The 21,081-nt window shown below is 44.8% G+C and overlaps 1 protein-coding gene across 1 annotated transcript in view; it reads right to left on the reverse strand.

Moving 5' to 3' along the window:
- Nucleotides 1–17,596, reverse strand: part of LOC138642503 (cytosolic phospholipase A2 delta-like) — a 139,719-nt gene extending 122,123 nt beyond the window's left edge. Inside the window, exon 1 of the mRNA XM_069730703.1 lies at nt 17,461–17,596. Within this exon, the coding sequence (XP_069586804.1) occupies nt 17,461–17,493 (33 nt within the window). The 5' untranslated portion in view covers nt 17,494–17,596. The remainder of the gene's footprint in view (nt 1–17,460) is intronic.
- Between the last annotated feature and the right edge of the window lie 3,485 nt (nt 17,597–21,081).

Consider the following 21,081-nt stretch of genomic DNA (forward strand, 5'->3'; position numbering starts at 1 on the left):
GCCAGTGACCTCACGTGCAGTTTTGGTCAGGATTTTACCTGCATAAAATCCTGACCAAAGCCTGAAGCAAGCCTGAACGTGGACACATACCCTTAGTGATGAAGGAGTATCATTATAGGCAGAAAATAGCATTATATCAGTTCCACACGTTCCTTTATTAGCTTATGACATGAGATGTAAAGAATGTACTGTACTATGTTGTATTATGTCGCATGTCTACACTGAAGATGATAATGAATAAAGAGCTAATTGATTATAATACATGCCCAAACTGTAAATAATAGTAGTAATAAAAATACACATCTGTATACACAGAAATATTTACGAAAGGGAACCAATTTGGGGTTTACAGGCTGGTCCTGTAGCAAACTGTATTCCAGGCTATTGGGATCATTGACTACATGGAGGTGATTATTGGCTATGCACATCGTAGCATTGAGCCAGTGGCATACCACTAATCGTTGCAAACCACTTGGCCGATATGGTGTCTGTGAGTTGGAAGGCCAGATGCAAATGCAGATACAATTGAATACAATGGTGAAACAAGGAACCTTTGGCTCCCTGCACCACCACTAAGCTTGTGCAATTAACCCTCAACATAGCAGGCGCGATTACATCACTAGTTCGCACCTGCTGTGCGGATCCTCAGTCCACAGACCGGAGAAGCACATAGGGGGAATGGGGTTGGGTATTTTTTTATCAGTCTATATATGTGGGGGCATCATACTGTGTGAAAGGGGGAATAGGAAAATTAGTCTGTGTGGGGGCTGTGAGGACATCATATTGTGAGGGCTGGGGTGACTAGTGGCATCATGGCGTGCAAAGGGGTCATTGCGGGGGGATTGTACTGTGTTAAGGGTTATTGTGGGACCTCATAATCTATGTAGGAGTATCATAGCGTTTATACGGAGTCACTTTGGGAGACTTATAAAGTGTGTGAAGAAACTCTACTGAGGGGGGGATTGTGGAACATCATGCTATGTTGTTGGGCTTGGGGATATTGTACTGTGTTGGGGGCACTATGGAGACATCACAGTATAGGTTTGTACTTTGTGGGATAAGCCACCAGAAGAGAAGTCTAACAGTGGATCTTTCAAAGAGAACACAGGAGCACTAGACTGAGCTGAACGGTCCTGTGTATGTTGGAGTCTTGAAAAATAGCCATCAACCGAATGATTGTGCATGGGGGCTTTAGTTAGGTCTGCCAAGAATCCGATATCTATGGAGGACATACAAGATTTTCAGCAGCACTTACTAAAATAACCTAGATATTCTGTCCATAGTTTACAGATAAATTTCAAATGAAGTCATTTCTGTCATGGTCTGTCAGCTAGGCTACTGGATACTCTGGTGCAGTATGCTACTCCTGGGTAATTGGAAGCCGCCATGGCCCTAGCTATCCGGGTGGATAGATGCCTCAAGGAGAGACATACACCAAATCTGCCCCCTGTTCTTTCTAGGGAGGAGGACACACTGGTGAAGATGGACGAACCCATGCAGGTGGCAGGAGTCTCTTCGCAAACAGGGTTGCCTACGGTTCGCCATGGGATGGGGGCATGTTTCTACTGTGGTCTTACAGGTCATTACATCAATGTCTGCCCATCTCGAACTAAAGTATGTACACCATCGCAAAAGTCACGTCCCTCTGGTCGTCTGGAGGAAGGCGACCAGGGTGTGTATATTTCCTCCATCTTTTCATCACAGTGTATCATTCCTGCTGAAGTGGTGGTTAGCAGGGTTACTGAGACTTTGCCGGTGCTTGTGGACAGTGGGGCTGGAGTCAATTTGGTGGATTCTCGCTTTGTCCAGACCCATGATCTGATGGGTAGAACGCTGGCGAGACCCCTTAGCGTTCAGGCAATTGACTCTGTCCAACTCAGCCAGGGGAGGGTGACCCAAGTCGTAGATAATATAAACCTGCATATAGGAACTCTTCATTAAGAGTCCCTGTTGTGCAACGTCTTGGCGGGTATGCCAACTCCCATCGTCTTAGGCCTTCCTTGGTTGAAAAACACAACCCAGTCATAAATTGGCAGTCCAGGGAAGTGGTCAGCTGGTACCAGTCATGTAAGGATTGCTGCCTGAGAGCTACAATCTCTACTGTCCTTCTCCAACCTACCCCTTCATTTGCGATGGGGGCAGCTGAGGTGCTGCCATGGAGTAGGGGCAAGACATAACCCTCACCACAAGTAAACCCTGATTCTCATAGTCCTCTTAGAAGAAGGGGTCAGGGGAGGGTGGTGGTTCCCTCTGTATGTAGTGAGGTTAAGAGTTTGGCGACACAGGGTGACACCTCTGCTGTCGGTTCCTTAAAGAGTTCACCATCCTGTGGCAAATGCATGCATGGAAATAAAGGTTCAGATCTGAACCTTTGTGTGAATGAGTATGTGTGGGTGTCCACCAAAAACATCAGGTGGAAGTATGCTTCTGGGACCTGGAGTTCTAGGGTGATTGGGCCGTATTGGGTGTCGGCCATTCTCAGTTTGGGGACTTTCCAGCTGAAGTTACCCCAGTAATGCATGTACACAATGTATTCCACAGATCGGTGCTCTGGAGATTTGTGGCACCTCCGGTGCCTACGTTATTGCCATCTCCATTGTGCTACGTTTGCCGTAAACTTGAGGATCAGGTGACCTCTGGTGGATCAAGGCATTCTCACTGTATGTAGTTTCCGGTGAGGTCTGGTGTTGAGGGTCCAGCGGGGGTTAATGTCAGTTTTTCCTTCACTGCCAATCTGCTGCAATTGCAGGTTTGCTGGGTCAGCTAATGTGGGTGGTGACCACTCCTACCATCTTTTAAATGGTCATCTGATGCATCAGCTGACTGTTGGTGATAGAGTTTCTCTACAGAGACCAGCCTTGCAGTGGCAGCTCTCTGGTGTTTGCTGTTTCTGAAGTTTGGAGTCCGGCTTCTGTGTCATCTGCTGTTTGGAGCTTGGCAACAGAGTTTGGAAGCTAAGTGTGGTGTTTTCTCCTTATCCCTTTCGTGTTTGTCACTGTCCCCTGTGTGATTCTATCTGCAGTGGTCAGACTAGCACCCCTTGCTGGCCAGTGCACTAGCCAGGGCAGTGCTAGATGACAGCAAGGGACGAGGTTCCTGATGGCGGGGGGGGGGGGGGGGAGTACCCACTTAGGGCATTAGGGGAGTGCAGGGACAGTTTCAGGTTTGAGCTCAGGTGGTGACCATCCCCCATTTCCCTATCAGTAGGGCCTTCCTCTCCCCATTTCCATCCCATTGTTGTGCCGTCCACTGACTGACCCCCGTTGGTTCGTGTCACATCGTGGCTATTGTATGGAGCACTATGTGGGCCCATGATGCTGTATGAACCACTACGTGGAGACCATAACACCATATGGAGCACTATGTGAGGTCTATTCTACTGTATGGAGCACTATGCGGGCCCGTTATACTGTATGGAGCTTTATGTGGTGACATTATACTGTATGGAGCACTGTGTGGGGCCATTATACTGTATGGTGCATTGTGTAAGGCCATTATACTGTATAAAGCCTTATATGGAGCCATTATACTGTATGGTTCATTATGTGGGGCCATTATACTATATGGAACACTGTGGGGAGCTTTATACTGTATGGAGTGCTTTGTGGGCCATTATACTGTGTAAAGCACTATATGTGGCCCATTATACTGTGTGGGACCATTTTACTGTATGTAGCACTATGTGGAGCCAATATACTGTATGGAGTGATATGTGAGGCCCGTTATACTGTAAGGAGCACTATGTGCAGCCATTGTACTTTATGGAGTGCTATGTGGGCCAATTATACTGTATTGAGCACTATGTGGGTCCATTATACTGTACTGAGCGCTATGTGAAGCAATTATACTTTATGAAGAACCATGTGGGACCAATATACTGTATGGAGCGCTATGTGGGACCAATATAGAGTAAGAAAGACCCACATCGCTTACTGAAATAACTTGAAACTGTTAGTAATGGGGCCATTATACTGTATGGAACAGTATATGGGGCCCATTATACTATATGGAGAAGCATGTGAGGCCATTATACTGTATGGAACACTGTGTGGTGCCATTATAATGTATGGAGTGCTATATGGAACCATTATACTGTATGGAACACTATATGGGGCCCATTATACTATATGGAGCAGTGTGTGGGGCCATTATACTGTATGGAACACTATGTGGTGCCATTATACTGTATGGAGTGCTATATGGGACCATTATATGGGACCCATTATACACTTCTATAAAGAGCACTATGTGGGGCCATTATACTGTATGGAACACTATGTGGTGCCCATTATACTGTTTGAAGCAATATATGGGACCATTATACCGTATGCAGGACTATTTGGGGATCATTATACTGTATGGAGCATTATGTGGGACCATTATACTACTCCTCATCTACTAATCGGTCTCCCTCTTACCAAACTCTCCCCTCTCCAATTTGTCTTAAATGCTGCAGCCAGGATCGTATTCCTCACCAACTGTTACACTGATGCCTCTACTTTGTGCACTGGTTACCCATCCACTCCAGAATTTAATATAAACTTATCACTTTCACCCACAAAGCACTCCACGGTTCAGCACCACCCTACATCTCCTCCCTCGTCTCAGTCTACCACTCTAACCTCCGTTCAGCTAAATAACCTAAGATTAACATCCTCAATAATCAAAACCTTCCACTCCCATCTCCAAGACTTCTAACGTGCTGTGCCAATTCTTTGGAATGCACTTCCCAGGATAATTTGATTAATCCCCAATAGCCCCAATACCCACAGTTTTAAGCGTATCCTAAAAACGCATTTCTTCAGACTGGCGTATCGCCTCAACACATTTATCTAACTATCCTTGTGTTGACCATTCAAAATTTTCTTCATGACCAGGACCCTTGTATCGTGTTCTCACACACTTTATCCATTTATAGCCCTCTGTGTCTGTACTTTTACACATTCTGGTTGTTAACCGGATCATGCAGCATTACATGAACACCCTATTTCTTACATTATAGCTGGTCAGACCAATGAAAGCAATTGTTACCATCCACCTTTCGTGTCTCCCCTATTTCCTCATAGATTGTAAGCTTGTGAGCAGGGCTCTCATTCCTCTTGGTATCTGTTGTGTTATGTGATTGTTATTCTGTAATGTATTTAATTGTCTGTGCAAGTCCCCTCTAAAATGTAAAGTGCTGCGGAATATGTTGGTGCTATAGAAATAAAATTATGTGGGGCCATTATACTGTATAAAGCACTACTGTATGTGGGGCCATTATACTGTATGGTTAAATATGTGGGGCTATTATACTGTGTGGAAGGCAATGCAGGGCCCCATTATACTGTATGGAGCACCATGTGGGGCCCATTATACTGTGTGGAGCACTATTTGTGGCCATTTTACTGTTTGAAGGGTTGAGTGGGGATTATAGTTGGAGAATCATAATGTGAAAGGGTCACAATTCTTTTTCGGAAGGATTAAGGGAGGGGGGTACAGTGGGGACATCATACCATGTGCATGGAGGTTACTGTGAAGAAATTAATTGTTGGGGTATCATACTGTATTTGGTGGCACTTTTGTTTGTATCAAGGTTTTTAATCCTTTATTATTACATATTTAAAGTTTTTTTTTTCCATGAACAAAAGTTCATTTTAATCAATAGAACTTGGCATGATAATAAGTTTCACAATTGGGTGTATTACATAAAATGTTGCTGTGCTGAGATAATCTTATAAATATGCGTAATGTATTGTGTAATGGCTGTGTCTGACTGTACAGGAACTTGGTCTAATCATACCACAGATCCTGGACAAGGGTGAGAAAAAAAGCATGGAGACATTACAGGGCAGGATAGCAAATGATTCTTTCTTTGAAGTAAAACATTGTTTAAAAACAGGCAGCAAAATTATTAACCTCACAGAAGAAATTAGCTTATCCCCTGCCCATGAGATGTGGTATGATCAGACCATGTTCCTATACGGTCAGACACAGCGATTATACAGTACACAGCAGGGACACATTTATAAGTTTGTTTCCATACAAAAATGTTTATCGTTATATTTGATGATAAGCAAAAACTTCCCAAATTGTAGATTATTTTTTTTTAGAAACTTTATGATTGGACCTCGATTTTGTCCAAGCTTTTCATTTTGGTCCACTGTATATTTCAGTTTGACATCGCTGTGTTAGAGTAAGAAAGACCCACATCGTTTACTGAAATAACTTGAAACTGTTAGTAATTTTCAACTAACATTGACTGAATATAACTTAATGCTGCACAACCAGGTAATCACTACAAACAATTGATATAACTCTCAATGAGATTTCTGCATCTCTCCACAGAGATTTTGGCTGCTCCTAGTGAGCAAACTGCTACTTGTGTCTCAGGTCTAAGGGGTAAGGTTTCTCCTTGTGAAGAGTGACATACCAGCTTTGGCTTGTCAAGGTAAGGAGGCTTATTCGCCGTGCAATGGGAAATTTAATATGCAAATTGCCTCTTTAGAGAAAAAGAAGACTTGAGCTCTATAGCGCCACCTGTTGGAAGTAGCGATCCTACAAGTCACAATCAACCCTTTAACGAGTCTTGCAATATGACTTAGGATAAGACTCGTTAAAGGGTTGATTGTGAGCACTTCCCTGTCCCTAACCCTAGGGTCGCTCTAGTTCACCCTGTTCCCTGATTACTTATGATGATGAAGATGCTGGGGCCACATACCTTACCTTAGCTCCCGAATCCGCCCTCAGTCGGTACCCTTCTCCCACACAGGGAAGAGGGGAGTAGTAGTGTACCGTAATACACCAACCAGACTAACAAGGTAATACACAGACAATAAAGGAATGCACCGGGGAGTGAAGGATGGGGTTAAACCAAAGTAGGAGAAGAAAGGGAATTATCACACAGACACTATCACAGAGAAATCAGACACTGCAGTCTTCTGGCTCCTCTCTGTTGCAGTAAACTTGTTATACAGGGCTTGTAGAAGCCACATCAGAATAATCCAATGAATTGCTTTTAGCCATTGTTGGATGTTTTAGTTGCATTTTCGGTCATTACACTGTTGGAGGATCTATGACCTGAGACTCAGACCAAGATTTCTGACATTGGGCAGCACATTTCTCTCCAGAATGCCTTGATAGCCATGATTTCATTGTACTCTACACAGATTCAAGACACCCTGCGCCAGATGCAGCAAAGCAGCTCCAAAACATAACCAAGTCTCCTCCATGTTTTACAGTAGGTACATTGTTCTTTTCTTTGTTGCTTCATTTTTGCATCTGTGAACATAGAGCTGAGATGACTCAAGAAAGTACTAGTTTTGTCTCATCTGTCCAAAGGACATTCTCCCAGTAGCTTTGTGGCTTGTCAATATGCATTTTGCCAAATTCCAAATCTGTCTTTTTTATTATTTGCTTTCAACAGTGGTTTCTGTTATGATCTGGTGGTAAGGACAATTATGGACCTGGTGGTTAAGAGCACACAGAAAGACCTGATAGTTACAATAATATAGGACGAGCTCTGAGACGTGGGAACTCTGCTGACTGCAATTCCTATTCCTATCACACACACTAGAAATAGCCGTGGATTGCTCCTAACGCTCCCTATGCAACTCGACACAGCCTAAGAAACGAGCTAGCCCTAGAGATAGAAAAATAAAGCCTACCTTGCCTCAGAGAAATTCCCCAAAGGAAAAGGCAGCCCCCCACATATAATGACTGTGAGTAAAGATGAAAATTACAAACACAGAGATGAAATAGATTTAGCAAAGTGAGGCCCGACTTACTGAACAGACAGAGGATAGAAAAGGTAACTTTGCAGTCAGCACAAAAAACTACAAAAAGACCACGCAGAGGGCGCAAAAAGACCCTCCGCACCGACTCACGGTGCGGAGGCGCTCCCTCTGCGTCCCAGAGCTTCCAGCAAGCAAGACAAAATCAAAATAGCAAGCTGGACAGAAAAATAGCAAACCAGAGAAAAGCAAGCAGGAACTTAGCTTCTGCTGGGAAGACAGGTCACAAGAACGATCCAGGAGAGATCAAGACCAATACTGGAACATTGACAGGTGGCATGGAGCAATGATCTAAGTGGAGCTAAATAGAGCAGCCAGCTAACGAACTAACCTCGTCACCTGTGGAAGAAAACTCAGAAGCAGCAGCTCCACTCACAACCACCAGAGGAAGTCCATGGACAGAACCAGCCGAAGTACCATTCATGACCACAGGAGGGAGCTTGACAACAGAATTCACAACAGTACCCCCCCCTTGAGGAGGGGTCACCGAACCCTCACCAGAGCCCCCAGGCCAACCAGGACGAGCCAAATGAAAGGCACGAACCAGATCGGCAGCATGAACATCGGAGGCAAAGACCCAGGAATTATCTTCCTGACCATAACCCTTCCACTTGACCAGGTACTGGAGTTTCCGTCTCGAAATACGAGAATCCAAAATCTTCTCCACCACATACTCCAACTCCCCCTCAACCAACACCGGGGCAGGAGGATCAACGGATGGAACCACAGGCGCCACGTATCTCCGCAACAATGACCTATGGAATACAGTATGGATGGCAAAAGAAGCTGGAAGGGTCAAACGAAACGACACAGGATTGAGAACCTCAGAAATCTTATACGGACCAATGAAACGAGGCTTAAACTTAGGAGAGGAAACCTTCATGGGAACATAACGAGACGACAACCAAACCAAATCCCCAACACGAAGTCGGGGACCCACACAGCGCCGGCGGTTAGCGAAACGTTGAGCCTTCTCCTGGGACAATGTCAAATTGTCCACCACATGAGTCCAAATCTGCTGGAACCTATCCACCACAGTATCCACACCAGGACAGTCCGAAGACTCAACCTGCCCTGAAGAGAAACGAGGATGGAAACCAGAATTGCAGAAAAACTGCGAAACCAAAGTAGCCGAGCTGGCCCGATTATTGAGGGCGAACTCAGCCAAAGGCAAAAAGGACACCCAATCATCCTGATCAGCAGAAACAAAGCATCTCAGATATGTTTCCAAAGTCTGATTAGTTAGTTCGGTTTGGCCATTTGTCTGAGGATGGAAAGCCGAGGAAAAAGACAAATCAATGCCCATCCTAGCACAAAAGGATCGCCAAAACCTCGAAACAAACTGGGAACCTCTGTCCGAAACGATGTTCTCCGGAATGCCATGTAAACGAACCACATGCTGGAAAAACAATGGCACCAAATCAGAGGAGGAAGGCAATTTAGACAAGGGTACCAAATGGACCATCTTAGAGAAGCGATCACAAACCACCCAAATGACCGACATCTTTTGAGAGACAGGGAGATCCGAAATAAAATCCATAGAGATATGCGTCCAGGGCCTCTTCGGGACCGGCAAGGGCAAAAGCAACCCACTGGCACGAGAACAGCAGGGCTTAGCCCGAGCACAAGTCCCACAGGACTGCACAAAAGAACGCACATCCCGCGACGAAGACGGCCACCAAAAGGATCTAGCCACCAAATCTCTGGTACCAAAGATTCCAGGATGACCAGCCACCACCGAACAATGAACCTCAGAGATAACTCTACTAGTCCATTTATCAGGGACAAACAGTTTCTCCGCTGGGCAACGGTCAGGTCTATCAGCCTGAAATTTTTGCAGCATCCGCCGCAAATCAGGGGAGATGGCAGACAAAATTACCCCCTCTTTGAGAATACCCGCCGGCTCAGGAACACCCGGAGAGTCGGGCATAAAACTCCTTGACAGGGCATCAGCCTTCACATTCTTAGAGCCTGGAAGGTACGAAACCACAAAATCAAAACGGGAGAAAAATAGCGACCAACGAGCCTGTCTAGGATGCAACCGTTTGGCAGACTCGAGATAAGTCAAATTCTTGTGATCCGTCAAGACCACCACGCGATGCTTGGCTCCTTCAAGCCAATGACGCCACTCCTCGAATGCCCACTTCATGGCCAACAACTCTCGATTGCCAAGATCATAATTAGCTCAGCAGGCGAAAACTTTCTAGAAAAGAAGGCACATGGTTTCATCACCGAGCCATCAGAACTTCTTTGCGACAAAACAGCCCCTGCTCCAATCTCAGAAGCATCAACCTCGACCTGAAACGGAAGCAAAACATCTGGCTGGCACAACACAGGGGCAGAAGAAAAACGACGCTTCAACTCCTGAAAAGCCTCCACAGCCGCAGAAGACCAATTGACCACATCAGCACCCTTCTTTGTTAAATCAGTCAACGGTTTAGCAACACTAGAAAAATTACTGATGAAGCGACGATAAAAATTAGCAAAGCCCAGGAACTTTTGCAGACTCTTCACAGATGTCGGCTGAGTCCAATCATAAATGGCCTGGACTTTAACAGGGTCCATCTCGATAGTAGAAGGGGAAAAAATGAAACCCAAAAATGAAACCTTCTGAACTCCAAAGAGACACTTTGACCCCTTCACAAACAAAGAATTCGCACGAAGGACCTGGAACACCATTCTGACCTGCCTCACGTGAGACTCCCAATCATCCGAGAAGACCAAAATATCATCCAAATATACAATCAGGAATTTATCCAGGTACTCTCGGAAGATGTCATGCATAAAGGACTGAAATACTGATGGAGCATTGGAAAGCCCGAATGGCATAACCAGGTACTCAAAACGGCCCTCGGGCGTATTAAATGCTGTTTTCCATTCATCGCCCTGTTTAATACGCACAAGATTATACGCACCACGAAGATCTATCTTGGTGAACCAACTAGCCCCCTTAATCCGAGCAAATAAATCCGACAGCAGCGGCAAAGGGTACTGAAATTTGACTGTGATCTTATTAAGAAGGCGGTATGTTATGACCTGGTGGTCAGGTCAATAATGGAGCTGGTGGTTAAGAGCACACGGAATGACCTGATAGTTACTGATAATAAAGGACGAGCTCTGGGACGTGGGAACTCTGCTGACCGCAATCCCTAATCCTATCAAACACACTAGAAATAGCTGTGGATTGCGCCTAACGCTCCCTATGCAACTCGGCACAGCCTAAGAAACTAGCTAGCCCTGAAGATAGAAAAATAAAGCCTACCTTGCCTCAGAGAAATTCCCCAAAGGAAAAGGCAGCCCCCCACATATAATGACTGTGAGTAAGATGAAAATACAAACACAGAGATGAAATAGATTTAGCAAAGTGAGGCCCGACTTACTGAACAGACCGAGGATAGGAAAGTTACTTTGCGATCAGCACAAAAACCTACAAAAAGACCACGCAGAGGGCGCAAAAAGACCCTCCGCACCGACTCACGGTGCGGAGGCGCTCCCTCTGCGTCCCAGAGCTTCCAGCAAGCAAGAAAACAACAAAATAGCAAGCTGGACAGAAAAATAGCAAACCAAAGAAATACAAGCTGGAACTTAGCTTCTACTGGGAAGACAGGTCACAAAAACGATCCAGGAGTGAACTAAACCAATACTGGAACATTGACAGGTGGCGTGGAGCAAAGATCTAAGTGGAGTTAAATAGAGCAGCAGCTAACGAATTAATCTCGTCACCTGTGGAAGGAAACTCAGAAACACCCACCAGAGGAAGTCCATGGACAGAACCAGCCGAAGTACCATTCATGACCACAGGAGGGAGCCCGACAACAGAATTCACAACAGTACCCCCCCCTTGAGGAGGGGTCACCGAACCCTCACCAGAGCCCCCAGGCCGACCAGGATGAGCCAAATGAAAGGCATGAACCAGATCGGCAGCATGAACATCAGAGGCAAAAACCCAGGAATTATCTTCATGACCATAACCCTTCCACTTGACCAGGTACTGGAGTTTCCGTCTCGAAACACGAGAATCCAAAATCTTCTCCACCACATACTCCAACTCCCCCTCAACCAACACCGGGGCAGGAGGATCAACGGATGGAACCACAGGCGCCACGTATCTCCGCAACAACGACCTATGGAACACATTATGGATGGCAAAAGAAGCAGGAAGGGCCAAACGAAACGACACAGGATTGAGAACCTCAGAAATCTTATACGGACCAATGAAACGAGGCTTAAACTTAGGAGAGGAAACCTTCATAGGAACATAACGACGACAACCAAACCAAACCCCCAACACGAAGTCGGGGACCCACACAGCGCCGGCGGTTAGCGAAACGTTGAGCCTTTTCCTGGGACAATGTCAAATTGTCCACCACATGAGTCCAAATCTGCTGCAACCTATCCACCACAGTATCCACACCAGGACAGTCCGAAGACTCAACCTGCCCTGAAGAGAAACGAGGATGGAAACCAGAACTGCAGAAAAACGGCGAAACCAAAGTAGCCGAGCTGGCCCGATTATTAAGGGCGAACTCAGCCAACGGCAAAAAGGACACCCAATCATCCTGATCGGCAGAAACAAAGCATCTCAGATATGTTTCCAAAGTTTGATTAGTTCGTTCGGTTTGGCCATTTGTCTGAGGATGGAAAGCCGAGGAAAAAGACAAATCAATGCCCATCCTAGCACAAAAGGATCGCCAAAACCTCGAAACAAACTGGGAACCTCTGTCAGAAACGATGTTCTCCGGGATACCATGTAAACGAACCACATGCTGGAAAAACAACGGCACCAAATCAGAGGAGGAAGGCAATTTAGAAAAAGGTACCAAATGGACCATCTTAGAAAAGCGATCACAAACCACCCAAATGACCGACATCTTTTGAGAGATGGGGAGATCCAAAATAAAATCCATAGAAATATGGGTCCAGGGCCTCTTCGGGACCGGCAAGGGCAAAAGCAACCCACTGGCACGAGAACAGCAGGGCTTAGCCCGAGCACAAGTCCCACAGGACTGCACAAAATAACGCACATCCCGTGACAAAGACGGCCACCAGAAGGATCTAGCCACCAAATCTCTGGTGCCAAAGATTCCAGGATGCCCAGCCAACACTGAACAATGAATCTCAGAGATAACTCTACTAGTCCATCTATCAGGGACGAACAGTTTCTCCGCTGGGCAACGGTCAGGTCTATCAGCCTGAAATTTTTGCAGCACCCGCCGCAAATCTGGGGAGATGGCAGACAAAATTACCCCCTCTTTGAGAATACCCGCCGGCTCAGGAACACCCGGAGAGTCAGGCACAAAACTCCTTGACAGGGCATCAGCCTTCACATTCTTAGAGCCCGGAAGGTACGAAACAACAAAATCAAAACGGGAGAAAAATAACGACCATCGAGCCTGTCTCGGATTCAACCGTTTGGCAGACTCAAGATAAGTCAAATTCTTGTGATCTGTCAAGACCACCACGCGATGCTTGGCTCCTTCCAGCCAATGACGCCACTCCTTGAATGCCCACTTCATGGCCAACAACTCACGATTACCAACATCATAGTTACGCTCAGCAGGCGAAAACTTTCTAGAAAAGAAAGCACATGGCTTCATCACCCAGCCATCAGAACTTCTTTGTGACAAAACAGCCCCTGCTCCAATCTCAGAAGCATCAACCTCAACCTGAAACGGGAGCGAAACATCTGGCTGGCACAACACAGGGGCAGAAGAAAAACGACGCTTCAACTCCTGAAAAGCCTCTACAGCTGCAGAAGACCAATTGACCACATCAGCACCCTTCTTGGTCAAATCAGTCAACGGTTTAGCAACAGTAGAAAAATTAGCGATGAAGCGTCGATAAAATTTAGCAAAGCCCAGGAACTTCTGCAGGCTCTTCACAGATGTCGGCTGAGTCCAATCGTAAATGGCCTGGACTTTAACAGGGTCCATCTCGATAGTAGAAGGGGAAAAATGAACCCCAAAAATGAAACCTTCTGAACTCCAAAGAGACACTTTGACCCCTTCACAAACAAGGAATTAGCACGAAGGACCTGGAACACCATTCTGACCTGCTTCACATGAGACTCCCAATCATCCGAAATATCATCCAAATACACAATCAGGAATTTATCCAGGTACTCTCGGAAGATGTCATGCATAAAGGACTGAAATACTGATGGAGCATTGGAAAGCCCGAATGGCATAACCAGGTACTCAAAACGGCCCTCGGGCGTATTAAATGCTGTTTTCCATTCATCGCCTTGTTTAATACGCACAAGATTATACGCCCCTCGAAGATCTATCTTGGTGAACCAACTAGCCCCCTTAATACGAGCAAACAAATCAGATAGCTACGGCAAAGGATACTGAAATTTGACTGTAATTTTATTAAGAAGGCGGTAATCAATACAAGGTCTCAAAGAACCATCCTTCTTGGCCACAAAAAAGAACCCTGCTCCTAACGGTGATGACGACGGGCGAATATGGCCTTTCTCCAAGGATTCCTTTATATAACTCCGCATAGCGGCGTGTTCTGGCACAGATAAATTGAACAATCGGCCCTTAGGAAACTTACTACCAGGAATCAAATTAATTGCACAATCGCAATCCCTATGAGGAGGTAGGGCACTGGCTTTGGGCTCATCAAATACATCCCGATAATCCGACAAAAACTCTGGAACTTCAGAAGGGGTGGATGACGAAATAGACAAAAATGGAACATCACCATGTAACCCCTGGCAACCCCAGCTGGACACAGACATAGATTTCCAGTCCAATACTGGATTATGAACCTGTAGCCATGGCAACCCCAAAACGACCACATCATGCAGATTATGCAACACCAGAAAGCGGATATCCTCCTGATGTGCAGGAGCCATGCACATGGTCAATTGGGTCCAGTACTGAGGCTTATTCTTGGCCAAAGGCGTAGCATCAATTCCTCTCAATGGAATAGGATACTGCAAGGGCTCCAAGAAAAAACCACAGTGCCTAGCATACTCCAGGTCCATCAAATTCAGGGCAGCGCCTGATGTTGTGAATTCTGTGGTCAAGCTCCCTCCTGTGGTCATGAGTGGTACTTCGGCTGGTTCTGTCTATGAGCTTCCTCTGGTGGATGTGAGTGGGGCTGCGGCTTCTGAGTTTCCTTCCTCAGGTGACGAGGTTAAGTCGTTAGGTGCTGCTCTATTTAACTCCACCTAGTTCTTTGTTCCTGGCCTCCAGTCAATGTTCCAGTATTGGTCTTGCTCTCCCCAGGATCTTTCTTGTGGCCTGTCTGCCCTGCATAAGCTAAGTTTTGCTTGTGTTACTTTTGTTTGCTATATTTTCTGTCCAGCTTGCTATATTGGTTTTTCTTGCTTGCTGGAAGCTCTGAGACGCAGAGGGAGCACCTCCGTACCGTTAGTTAGTTTCTTATTCTAGGTTTTTGTATTGTATTTCACACTTGTTGGATGTGTGATGTGGCCTCACCTCTGGTTCCTCAGGAGATATGAGAAACCCTGTGATGGCCTTTTAGGGAGTTAGGTCTAATGTGGTGTTGTTAGTTGTGCAGCTAAGGCCTTTCTAGTCTGTACAGGAACCAGTTGGGTGTAGGTGCGGCTTTTCCCATGTGTGAGTGTGTACACGTTCATAACAATGTACAACTGTAGTGACAGGAAATTCAAACCATTTGGAGATGGTCTTATAGCATTTACCTTTAACATGTTTTCTATAACTTTCTAATGTCCAGAGAAAGCTCTCTCCTTAGCCATGTTAAGTGTGGTGCACAACATGATACCAAACAGCACAGTTACTACTTTTCATTGTTCAAATAGGCAGACTGACTGATCACAAGTTTGTAGATACCTGCGATGCTAATTTCAGGACACACTTTAGCTTAACATGCCCTTATGGTGAAATTATTTTCAATCATTCCTAAGGGCACTATTAATTTTGTCCAGGCCAGTTTCATATATTTTTTTTCTGTTGAACCAAAATTCTAAAGTAATTAATGATTTTTATTAGTTGATATTCAGTAAATTTAAATTGAAAATTACTTTTGTCGGATTCAAGTTATTTCAGTGACCATTGTGGGTTTTTCTTATTTTACCAGAAGGATGCCAACAATTTTGTTGATGTGTGTACTTTCAGCACGTGTGGTTTATAGTTGAGCTGTTGTTACTCCCTGTCATATCAAGTTCACAATAACTACATTTACAGCTCTCTTGTGGGGTTTTTGTAAGGCCCGCATTAGTATAGCGTCTTGATCATATAATAGTGACACATTGAAACACAAAAAGAGACTACCAAAAAATGCTGGTAGGAGCCAAAAACTCCTCTTAGTATCCAATTAAACATTTATCCCAGCATTAAAACTGACAAAGTACATTAATCATCATTTATAGCTTTATAATTAAGCCACCATGGCAATCACCTGGTCACAGTGGGTCCAGCTTTTCTAACTCCAGCCCCATCGTTACATTCCAGTTCAATAGAACGGGGGCTATTCTTTCTAGCCGTTCCCCACTCTAACCCATAAATTGTATCCCGGAGTTCTATTTTTGTCTAAATGCCACAATAGTGTACAAGTAAGGGTGGATATTGCCCAGTTTGAGCACCCGCATAAGCCTACAGAGACAATTAAGTAGAGTTATGCAGTGTGCACAATTTCTATACTCACTGCCTTTTCAGCATAATGGACGATCTGATGTGACTTACTCTTTAGCAAGTACAGTGCAATATTAGATATATCAAATAATATAGTTTTGGCATTAATAAACTACTTTATACTTTTCTTCTGTTTACATCCTTCACTTTTCATTTCCTCTTTTCTTATTTACATATACTTTATTTTTAGATATATTCAAATCCAGAGCATAAATGAAAATAGGAAATTGACTTCTTTCTCAACCACGACTGGTCAATCATTCTCAAAATTCGCAATTCATGAGTAAAATATATATTCGGTGAACACAGATTTTCTATTATCGAGATAGGAGATGACAGTTGGTGCTCATAAAGTTCTACGGAGGAGGGAAGTGGGAGGAGGCAGTTGGAAGACGATCCCTTCTACAAAGAATCTTATAGAAACCAACTGCCATCTCCGATCTCAGGAATGTAACATTCTGTCTTCCCTGAAAACAGATTTTACCCCAGAACTGAGAATATTGAGAATGGTTGATCAGTCATGGCAAAGAAAGAAAAAAAAAAATATTGGACAAGATATATACATTTTCATGTGTACTATTGATTAATAAAATAAAAACTAAAAGGACGGTTACTCTTTAAATGTCATTATGTACATACAAAACATGTACATAGTCTTCTCTATCACTTACAGTAAAGATTGATTGATTTATTTAATAAAAAAAACTTTGTTACAAAATATTAGATGTCCAAGGCAATGGTGATATTTTATACCTCTTTCAAATATTAATCTTCATAGTTCAGGGGCCAGCAAATATATGGCAACTTTTTTTTTTTTTAAAGATACAAATTCTGAGAGTCAAAGAAAAAGAAATCTGCTTGTTCATTAAAGTGCTAGAAGTTCCTTTCGTTAGGAATAGGGGCACATAGAGGAGACCTCACACGGATAATATCTCCCAACATGTTTCTATGACATATTAGAAGATATAGTAAAGCCGAATTTCCCTTTAATTACTCCCATAGAATTCAACTCATATTTCATAATGTCACAGATGATAAGAACAAAAGTAAACGTTGCTTACCTTGTAGAAAGTTGAAGGCAATATTGTGTTCATCCTTAACTAGTTAACGTCCCATACAAGTCAGGAATCTCAGTAAGTGTCTCCGACTGTCCTCATGTCTCACCACTGAATGTCATTTTACACAGTCATACAGTGCAGTGATCCCTCCCATCATAATTGTTTTATTTAGTCCCATCTTCCTGGTGTCAGCGACGACACCCCAGGTCATTCCAAACCTGTGAGACAGCACAGGGACGGAACACTGGAGTTTATATTATGTATATGCACCATATGTGAAGGTGGATGCATTGTGTGGGAGGAGACGTGACTTTGAGCCCAGGCAAAGATGTGATGATGTGAAAGATTTTGTGATCTTTAACCCCTTCATGACCCAGCCTATTTTGACCTTAAAGACCTTGCCGTTTTTTGCAATTCTGACCAGTGTCCCTTTATGAGGTAATAACTCAGGAACGCTTCAACGGATCCTAGCGGTTCTGAGACTGTTTTTTTCGTGACATATTGGGCTTCATGTTAGTGGTAAATTTAGGTCAATAAATTCTGCGTTTATTTGTGATAAAAACGGAAATTTGGCAAAAATTTCGAAAATTTCGCAATTTTCACATTTTGAATTTTTATTCTGTTAAACCAGAGTTATGTGACACAAAATAGTTAATAAATAACATTTCCCACATGTATACTTTACATCAGCACAATTTTGGAAACAAAATTTTTTTTTGCTAGGAAGTTATAAGGGTTAAAATTTGACCAGCGATTTCTCATTTTTACAACGAAATTTACAAAACCATTTTTTTTAGGGACCACCTCACATTTGAAGTCAGTTTGAGGGGTCTATATGGCTGAAAATACCCAAAAGTGACACCATTCTAAAAACTGCACCCCTCAAGGTACTCAAAACCATATTCAAGAAGTTTATTAACCCTTCAGGTGCTTCACGGCAGCAGAAGCAACATGGAAGGAAAAAATTAACATTTAACTTTTTAGTCACAAAAATTATCTTTTAGCAACAATTTTTTTATTTTCCCAATGGTAAAAGGAGAAACTGAACCACGAAAGTTGTTGTCCAATTTGTCCTGAGTACGCTGATACCTCATATGTGGGGGTAAACCACTGTTTGGGCGCACGGCAGGGCTCAGAAGGGCAGGCATGCCATTTGGCTTTTTAAATGGAAAATTAGCTCCAATCATTAGCGGACACTATGTCACGTTTGGAGAGCCCCTGTGTGCCTAAACATTGGAGATCCCCCAGAAATGACTCCATTTTGGAAACTAGACCCCCAAAGGAACTAATCTAGATGTGTGGTGAGGACTTTGAACCCCCAAGTGCTTCACAGAAGTTTATAACGCAGAGCCATGAAAAAAAAAATAAATTATTTTCTCAAAAATGATCTTTTAGCCTGCAATTTTTTATTTTCCCAAGGGTAACAGGAGAAATTTGACCCCAAAAGTTGTTGTCCAGTTTCTCCTGAGTACGCTGATACCCCATATGTGGGGGTAAACCACTGTTTGGGCACATGCCGGGGCTCGGAAGTGAAGTAGTGACGTTTTGAAATGCAGACTTTGATGGAATGCTCTGCGGGCGTCACGTTGCGTTTGCAGAGCCCCTGATGTGGCTAAACAGTAGAAACCCCCCACAAGTGACCCCATTTTGGAAACTAGACCCCGAAAGGAACTTATCTAGTTGTGTGGTGAGCACTTTGAACCCCCAAGTGCTTCACAGAAGTTTATAATGCAGAGCCGTGAAAATAATAAATACGTTTTCTTTCCTCAAAAATAATTATTTAGCCCAGAATTTTTTAATTTTCCCAAGGGTAACAGGAGAAATTTGACCCCAATATTTGTTGTCCAGTTTCTCCTGAGTACGGTGATACCCCATATGTGGGGGTAAACCACTGTTTGGGCACACGTCGGGGCTCGGAATTGAGGGAGCACCATTTGACTTTTTGAATACGAGATTGGCTGGAATCAATGGTGGCGCCATGTTGCGTTTGGAGACCCCTGATGTGCCTAAACAGTGGAAATCCCTCAATTCTACCTCCAACACTAACCCCAACACACCCCTAACCCTTATCCCAACTGTAGCCATAACCCTAATCACAACCCTAATTCCAACCCTAACCCTAAGGCTATGTGCCCATGTTGCCGATTCGTGTGAGATTTTTCAGCATCATTTTTGAAAAATCCGTGTGTTAAAGGCACTGCGTTTTACCTGCGGATTTTCCGCGGATTTCCAGTGGTTTTTTTGCGGATTTCACCTGCGGATTCCTATTGAGGAACAGGTGTAAAACGCTGCGGAATCCGCACAAAGAATTGACATGCTGCGGAAAATACAACGCAGCATTTCCGCGCGGTATTTTCCGCACCATGGGCACAGCGGATTTGGTTTTCCATAGGTTTACATGGAACTGTAAACCTGATGGAACACTGCTGCGGATCCGCAGCGGCCAATCCGCTGCGGATCCGCAGCCAAATCCGCACCGTGTGCACATAGCCTAATTCTAAAGGTATGTGCACACGCTGCGGAAAATGTTGCGGATCCGCAGCAGTTTCCCATGAGTTTACAGTTCAATGTAAACCTATGGGAAACAAAAATCGCTGTACACATGCTGCGGAAAAACTGCACGGAAACGCAGCGGTTTACATTCCGCAGCATGTCACTTCTTTCTGCGGATTCCGCAGCGGTTTTACAACTGCTCAAATAGAAAATCGCAGTTGTAAAACCGCAGTGAAATGCGCAGAGAAAACGCGGTAAATCCGCCATAAATCCGCAGCGGTTTAGCACTGCGGATTTATCAAATCCGCAGCGGAAAAATCCGCAGAGAACCAGAATACGTGTGCACATACCGAAACCCTAACCCTAACCCTACCCCTAACCCTAGCCCTAACCCTAACCCTAGCCCTAACCCTAGCCCTAACCCTACCCCTAACCCTACCCCTAACCCTAGCCCTAACCCTAGCCCTAACCCTAGCCCTAACCCTACCCCTAACCCTAACCCTAGTCTAACATTAGTGGAAAAAAAAATTCTTTATTTTTTTATTGTCCCTACCTATGGGGGGTGACAAAGGGGGGGGGGTCATTTATTATTTTTTTATTTTGATCACTGTGATAGATTATATCTCAGTGATCAAAATGCACTTTGGAACGAATCTGCCGGCCGGCAGATTCGGCGGGCGCACTGCGCATGCGCCCGCCATTTTGGAAGATGGCGGCGCCCAGGGAGAAGACGGACGGACCCCGGCAGGATCGGTAAGTATGATGGGGTGGGGGGGAGCACGGGGGGGGGGGGATCGGAGCATGGGGGGGTGGATCGGAGCGCGGGAGGGGTGGAACGGAGCATGGGGGGGTGGAACGGAGCACGGGGGGGTGGAACGGAGCACGGGGGGTGGAACGGAGCACGGGGGGGTGGATCGGAGTGCAGGGGGGGTGATTGGAGCACGAGGGGGGGTGATTGGAGCACGAGGGGAGCGGACAAGAGCACGGGGGGAACGGAGCACATAACGGAGGGGAGCCGGAGCAGTGTACCGGACAGATTGGTGGCTTGGGGGGGCAATCGGTGGGGTGGGGGCATATAAGTGTTTCCAGCCATGGCCGATGATATTGCAGCATCGGCCATGGCTGGATTGT

Source organism: Ranitomeya imitator, chromosome 1, assembly GCF_032444005.1.
Source record: "Ranitomeya imitator isolate aRanImi1 chromosome 1, aRanImi1.pri, whole genome shotgun sequence".
Lineage (NCBI taxonomy): Eukaryota > Metazoa > Chordata > Amphibia > Anura > Dendrobatidae > Ranitomeya > Ranitomeya imitator.